The sequence below is a fragment of the Schistocerca americana genome, chromosome 4 (genome assembly GCF_021461395.2).
Source record: "Schistocerca americana isolate TAMUIC-IGC-003095 chromosome 4, iqSchAmer2.1, whole genome shotgun sequence".
Taxonomy (NCBI): domain Eukaryota; kingdom Metazoa; phylum Arthropoda; class Insecta; order Orthoptera; family Acrididae; genus Schistocerca; species Schistocerca americana.
Window position 1 is genome coordinate 776,011,357 of NC_060122.1, and position 8,080 is coordinate 776,019,436.

General features: G+C 40.6%; 1 protein-coding gene across 1 annotated transcript in view; it reads right to left on the reverse strand.

The window, feature by feature from the left end:
- Window positions 1-7,493, reverse strand: part of LOC124613793 (gustatory and odorant receptor 24-like) — a 42,769-nt gene extending 35,276 nt beyond the window's left edge. The window contains exon 1 of the mRNA XM_047142515.1: window positions 7,319-7,493. Coding sequence (XP_046998471.1) covers window positions 7,319-7,493 — 175 coding nt within the window. The remainder of the gene's footprint in view (window positions 1-7,318) is intronic.
- Between the last annotated feature and the right edge of the window lie 587 nt (window positions 7,494-8,080).

The window sequence follows — 8,080 nt, forward strand, 5'->3', positions numbered from 1 at the left end:
AATAAATTGCATTTTCTTAGTGATAAAACTTAGCTGATCGCGTAACTTACGCACTTTTATGTAAGCAAAGCAACTGTTTTTGATGCAAGTACAGTTTACATGCACAGACATAAAAAATCTCTATAATTATTATTGGCGGCCGCTGTGACCGAGCGGTTCTAGGCGCTTGAGTCCGGAACCACGCGGCTGCTACGGTCGCAGTTTCGAATCCTACCTCGGGCATCGATGTGTGTGATGTCCTTAGGTTAATTAGGTTTAGGTAGTTCTAAGTCTAGGGGACTGATGACCTCAGATGTGAAGTCCCATAGTGCTTAGAGCCATTTGAACCAATTATTATTGTTATTTTTGTACTCAGCAGAACTTCCTTTATCGTGATCAAATGCAAGAGTTTTCTGTTATTCCTGATAAGTATGAAGTTGTTTATGAATAACAGAAACATGTTTTATATAAGCTCGACGAAGTATTGAAGCGGTGTTTGTTATGTTTCTGTTGTTTTAATTACTTCTTTAGGAAATTGCGTTTTCTAAATATTGTTTCTTATTTTTAATACAACCCTCTGTTTCAAGTTACAGACCAACAGTTTTCGAAAAGAACCTGAATTAATCTTGACAATATCAATTTTGCTATAAATACTGATTATTTTTAAGTAACAGGACGGGAAGTGTGTAGAACAAAAATGTTCCTAAGGTTACTCGGCTCTTTATATATCATCGCTCAGTTTCTACACGGTTCTCCGCTTCCGGTTTCTCGGGAAATCGTTGAGGGAGAGTCAATAAATAAGTCGCAAACTCCAGTGTACTGCATATCGTTTTTGAGTTCGCGTCTGTACGTGTCTGAAAATTGGCAGCACATATCACGTGGAAGGTGGCCGACACACAGTATTCCACAGATTCCCTTTCATGTCCCTCGACTCTTATAACTGCCATCTGGTTTCTGTACAAATTGTAAATAGCCTTTCGCTCCCTGTATTTTACCCCTGCCACCTTTAGAATTTGAAAGATAGTATTCCAGTCAACATTGTCAAAAGCTTTCTCTAAGTCTACAAATGCTAGAAACGTAGGTTTTCCTTCCTTAATCTAGCTTCTAAGATAAATCGTAAGGTCAGTATTACCTCACGTGTTCCAACATTTCTACGAAATCCAAACTGATCTTCCCCGAGGTCGGCTTCTACCAGCTTTTCCATTCGTCTGTAAAGAATTCGCGTTAGTATTTTGCACCTGTGACTTATTAAACTGATAGTTCGGTAATTTTCACATCTGTCAACACCTGATTTCTTTGGGATTGGAATTATTATATTCTTCTTGAAGTCTGAGGGTATTTCGCCTGTCTCGTACATCTTGCTCACCAGATGGTAGAGTTTTATCAGGACTGGCTCTCCCAAGGCCGTCAGTAGTTCCAATGGAATGTTGTCTACTCCCGGGGCCTTGTTTCGACTCAGGTCTTTCAGTGCTCTGTCAAACTCTTCACGCAGTATCATATCTCCCATTTCATCTTCATCTACATCCTCTTCCATTTCCATAATATTGTCCTCAAGTATATCGCCCTTGTATAGACCCTCTATATACTCCTTCCACCTTTCTGCTTTCCATTCTTTGCTTAGAACTGGGTTTCCATCTGAGATCTTGATATTTATACAAGTGGCTCACTTTTCTCCAAAGGTCTCTTTAATTTTGCGGTAGGCAGTATCTGTCTTACCCCTAGTGGGATAAGCTTCTACATCCTGGACTGACGGGTTGCAAAACTCGCCTGCAGCCGAACCCAGCCCCGACACCATTGGGCACCCGTCGGCACGTGCCGCCACCAGCCGGTAGGCCTGTACTTGGTTGTCTACTTCAGTAACAGCTTAACAACATTGGCAAACTGCATCGGCATCTGACACAGCGCCTCTGGGCTACTTTTACAATTCAAGATAACTTTCTGCTGAGGCTGACGCTGTGGGTAGCATCTGCTGTTGTTGCCACGACAACTCCCGCCTCTGTGGTCTGTGAGATCCACACCAGACCACGCCTGCAGAACATGGACTTCGTGGATCGACCCCAGTCTGCACCAATGGACGAGGGCGTGTACGTGTTGCTGTCTACGCTTCTTCGTCCTCTTCTTCTGCTGACTAGCGATTCTCCTACCTGTCGGCCTCATTTTTTTGATGTACTGGACCGACGATTATCCCATCTCTTGGGCTGCTGTCGGGGCAGTTATTTCCCATGTATTCAAATTTTAACCCTTTGTTACCTGACGGCACTTAAAAGTACCAGTAAGTTTTGACTCTCATTATTTTCTCGTGGTGCAGTTTCGTGATCTGAGAGTCCGTCGGTACGTAACAGTAACTCTGCTCTACTGTTTCATAGATGTTATTGTGCAATACATAGACCTCTCTGGCGGTCAGAGCTTGAAATAGTTTTTTGCGCGCTGCTGTGAAAACAGAAGATTGTATGTGCTTGTTTCAATGGTGTTACCTGAGTTTGTGTGCAATTTATTGAAACTTCCGTTGAGTTTTCCATTGTACGTTCTTACCTTCTTTGTTTTTTTATAATAGTTTGAAGTATTACGTTACAAGTGAATGAGATAAAGTGGAAAATATAAGGCGGACTTATTAGTACCGTCAGGTTGTGCGAACACTTTGTTGTAGCAACAATGCGTTATCTCTCACTAGTTGTTCTGTTCACTTTTTCTCACACAGAAACAATTAGAACAAACAGGAAAGGTTTTCCAGGGAATTTACCTAAAGAAAAATGTCTAAACCGTGGGGAATCAAATCACAGAGAGTCATCTTTAGACCTAACAGTATTTCAATGGAGGGAAAATAAAGTAGTGTATTTTGCGTCAAACTTCCATGGCACTGAACAGAGCGTAGTGACAAGAAAACAGAAAGATGGAACTAGTATGACTATACCACGACCGGTTATTGTATGTGATTACAATAAACACATGGGTGGTGTGTATCATGCAGACAGATTACGTTCAACTTATGGTCTTGACAGGCGATCAAAGAAATGGTGGCACCGTCTCTTCTGGGGAGCAATTGAAATTGCTTTTGTCAATGCTTACGTCATTTTCAGTGATCTACATGGGGCACTGCCACTGCTGGAATTCAGGAGTGCTGTGGCACTAGGGCTAATGAATGAACAGCAAGTGCCAAATCTCAAAAAGAGAAACTCTGGTAAAGATGAAATAACTCCCCCAAAGATAAGGAAGGATAACTTCTGTTCCGAAGAATGTACATCTTGGCAACCGAGAAAACCATTTTGCAGTGTTCAGTTGTAAAAGAGGACGATGCGAAATGTGTGCGAGAAATAAAATTCAGTCGAGACCACATTCACAATGTAGTACATGTAAAGTGTATTTGTGCTCCAATGAGAAAAAGAACTGTTTCCTACAATGTCATGAGGTATCACTAACACGAAATATGTGATATGTATAGCTAAGTTACTATGCATTGTGAAGTTGCTCTAGAATAAATTTATGCGAAATTTAAAAAAAAATCAGAAATATCATATCATATTTCTGTTAATTAATTTTCTAATGTAAAAATATTTAATGTTTATGTGGAATAAAGTACTAGTTATAAAAATTGGATCATTTTTCTGCGCATATTGTGATTCTGTCCACGGAGTCTGACGGTAATTCTGAGTACCAGGAGAGAAAAAAGTTGTGAAAAATAAGATAAAATTTTACAAAAAATCCTACCGTCATTTGAGGCCACAATAGCATAAATTCTGCAAAGGAAATGTAAAAAAGTAAATTTTTTGTTATGTCAGGAAACAAAGGGTTAAGTCTATCCACATGGTCCTTCCAATTTGTTTCCCATGTATTCAGCCTTTTATTTATATCTTGTCTTTCCAAACTGTTCCCTTACCACTACTTTTGTTCGCCTGTCCAACATGGTTACTTCCTCGATCTGTCTTAGTACCTTCATTTTCACTGCCATTAACTTTACTTTTATCTTTCATTTTTGCTCTAGCTTCTGTTGTACTTGTCACAACAGTACACACCATAGTTATACATATTTTATTGTCCTCTGAGTTGTCATAAATTTGTTTCTTCATACAGTCTTTTGTAGGCCTCTGGGTACCCTTACTGTCTTTGTCTCTTGGTTTTTCACTTTCATGGTTAAGTCTTTATAGGTGGTGAGACCAGTCGCCAGATATGTAATGGTCATCACTTTTCAATTGGCATACCTCCTGCGAGTACGTCTAATTTACTTCTGATGAGAGTTTTTGATATTATCACGTTCTTTGACTTTTTAGATGAGATGTCCATGTTATATTGCTTAGCTGTTTTATTGAATTGGTGAAGTAACCTTTGTAACTTGTCCTCATTATTTTCTATCAGTACAGCATCATCAGCTAACATATAATATTTACCACTTTATTTCCCGTTTTAGATCCTGGTTTCTTTCTTACGGAATCAATGATAGGGTTAATTACTAAACCGAACAGGAGTGGGCTTAATGAGTCTCCCTGACTGTTTCTTTTGTCTGTTATAATTTCATCTTTCAAACCTTTATGTCTTTTAATTTTCGTTTTATTACTTTTATCTGTATCTTCCATGATCTTAACTAAACCCATTGGCACTCTTGTGTCGGTTATGGTTTGAATTATATTCTTTCTTCTAATGCTATTAAGGTTTTTGAAAAGCCAACGGAACACACGTAGGCTGGGTTGTTAAATTCTATGGATTTCACCACAGTCTTTCTTAGAGCGAAGAGCCGCGCAGGATTAGCCGAGCGGTCTGAGGCGATGCAGTCACAGACTGTGCGACTGGTCCCGGCGGATGTTCGACTCCTCCCTCGGGCATGGGTGTGTGTGCGTTTGTCCTTAGGCTAATTTAGGTTAAGTAGTGTGTAAGCTTAGGGACTGATGGCCTTAGCAGTTAAGTCCCATAAGATTTCACACACATTTGAACATTTCTTTTTTTTTTAGATGGAAAATATCATCTATTGTGATCATGACTTTCCTGGCTCCTTGCTGTTGTTCCGTTATTTCTGTATATTCTGTCACCAGTTGCTGATTTTAACAGTTTTAAGGTGGTACCAAGCAGAGTAATTAGCCAGTAATTATGTAATTTTTTTTTATCTACTCAGCTGCCCCACCACTATCGTGTTATGTAAGCCACAATGTAATAAACGAGATTTTCAGTTCTTTCGCATGCTACTCGCAAACTATTAGTCCTACAAAAAAATGAGCAAGACCCTTTTGTAGCAAATTGAATGTCGTTAGGTTTTGTACTTGGAAAACGTTTTCGCTCGAGCCCATGGTTTTCGAGATATTCAAGAGAACTGTACTATAGCGACCTTCAAACGCACTTCCACACCGCAGTCATCTTTCACCAATCATTTTATATAGTATGTTATTTATGGCACTTCCTTCTACCACCATGCAAAAGTTTCCAACTACACGAATTATTCCCGATATTCCACCTGTTTTGCCGGCCGCGGGGGCCATGCGGTTCTAGGCGCTTCAGTCCGGAACCCCGCGACTGCTACGGTCGCAGGTTCGAATCCTGCCTCGGGCGTGGATGTGTGTGATGTCCTTAGGTTAGTTAGGTTTAAGTAGTTCTAAGTTCTAGGGGACTGATGACCTTAGAAATTAAGTCCCATAGTGCTCAGAGCCATTTGAACCATTTGAACCACCTGTTTTCGTCTCTGGCGCCACCAGCATAGTCGGCTATTTCGTTGACATTACTAATTTAAATGTGACCGTGAGGGTAATGAACGGAAAAGCACTTTTGTATACGTTACGCTAAAACTAATTACATTAACAGTCCGATCCAAACCCTTAGAAGCACAGTAGTTTTGTAGCCAGAAATAATCATTCAAATGGCTCTGAGCACTATGGGACTTAACATCTAAGGTCATCAGTACCAATAGAACTTAGAACTACTTAAACCTAACTAATCTAAGGACACCACACACATCCATGCCCGAGGCAGGATTCGAACCTGCGACTGTAGCGGTCGCGCGGTTCCAGACTGAAGCGCCTTGAACCGCTCGGCCACAAAAGCCGGCGTAGTCGGAAAGCCTGAGGAACAGAATGATGTAATTGTTTATTTTATGTTGTTAAAATTCACAACGTTGTTAGGTCAAATTTAGATCAACGTCAGATTTACAATCTGTAAGTGTTCGACTAAGCCGTTGGCGCAATAATGCCAGTCAATGAAGACCAAGAAAAGTTGAATGTGGGAAATAATTATTGCAGTCGCAAATATGTGTAAAGTGGTAGGAGGGAGTGCCATGAACAAGTTATAGAAATCCTGACCGGTGAGGGCTGAGTATGGGAGTAGGGGTGCGTTTGACGGTCACTTTTGTAAGTATTCCTCGAATAACTCGAAAACTACGTCATCTACCGAAAACGAATTCCAGTACAAAGTTTATCTAAATTAAATTTCCTACAAAAAAGTCTTGTTCATTTTTTCTGTAGAACTAATAATTTACGCACAGCGAGCGATAGAATATGAAACTCAGGCGCCTGGTCTTTTGAGGCCAGCGTTTTATGCATTGCGGGTTGCATAAGACGACAGCGATATAGGCGGGTGAATCATGCTGTATACTAGAATTGAAACAATTTCTTACCATTCTCTTGATATCCTGCCTTCCTTCACAGTACTGTTAAATAAAATACGAATCAGTTGATAGAATATTTGCCCCCCCCCCCATATTTTATTGATTGATTATATATGCTATGTGGCATTTTTAAGTCTTTCATTACATTGAATATTTCCTTCAATGACAAGTCTGTTTCGTGGTCATTTTCTGTGCTTTGGTGTCTATGGTCGATTTATACGTTTATGATGTCCTGATACTATAATCTAAAATATTTTTCCCACTGAATTTTGATTAAATTCTGAGTTTTAATGTGTTCGTCACACTCTTCCTTCGCTTTTGGAGCATTCACCATACTTTCTCCTGTGTGCCATAAAGATCCTGTTCCTCACCTTTTATTATCGCTTGCAATACTTATTTCTAGAATATCCGAGTTCACCCTATTACGGATTATCTTATACTAAAATGGCTGGAACAATAAAGACTATATGCACACCGTGTGTCTTTCTGCAGTCACCTTATTACTTCGACAGACTTCTGTAGACTTCGTCGATCCATTGAACCCACAACGCCCAAGCAGCAGAGTCAAATGCCATTTTGGCGAACCAAAGAACTTCTCTCATACCCCGTCATATCGGTTGTTGCACTTGAACCCTTTACAGCTGTCTACAGAAGACTTTTATTAGGCAACAGTTAAATAAATAAAAAAGCATGTGAAAAGCAAAACTTTGTGCAGCTGCCAAACGAAAACAGGAAGCGCGGTCAAGTAAGCTGTAATACCTGTCTGCAGGCCTTCTATGGGCAGCAGACCCAAGGCCCTCATCAGTGTGAAGGAAGGGTTCAATTCGCTCGCGAAGACCCCCAGTGTGCCAGCTTTCTTCCTCCGTCGTCCCGCATCGTCGTAGAGCACGATACTCCCCACCCGCGAGTGGTAGATCCATGCAGGGGCCCTCATCGTGCTACTGTCGCTCTACCAGCTCTCCTGTCGATTCACTGCAACAAATATTTGTGTCATCATTTGCTTGTGTATAGATGACGTTCACGAGGAAGACGTGTGTCGGGTAGCTCTTTTGGTAAGACAGTTCTCAGTGAAAGAAATCTGAATTAGAGGTCGAATAGGAAAATACATTTAATTTGTCAGAAAATTTCCTAATAGAGGACATTTTAATACACACTGTAACTCTGATTCTAGAAGCGACCTCTAATCTGTGCCTTACATGTTCATTTCCAACTTTTCCGAAGTCCTCCTCTCTGGAGTTATAGTCCACAGGATGTTTGGTACGTCTCGTAAAATTATATGAAGTACCAGACACTTTTGTTAAAGTGCATAATTGTTGAGTCAGTCATAAAAAAAGTTTGAACCAGGTTCAAATGGTTCAAATGGCTCTGAGCACTATGCGAATTAATTTCTGAGGTCATCGGTCGCCTAGAACTTAGAATTAATTAAACCTAACTAACCTAAGGACATCACACACATCCATGCCCGAGGCAGGATTCGAACCTGCGACCGTAGCGGTCGCTCGGCTCCAGACTGTAGCGCCT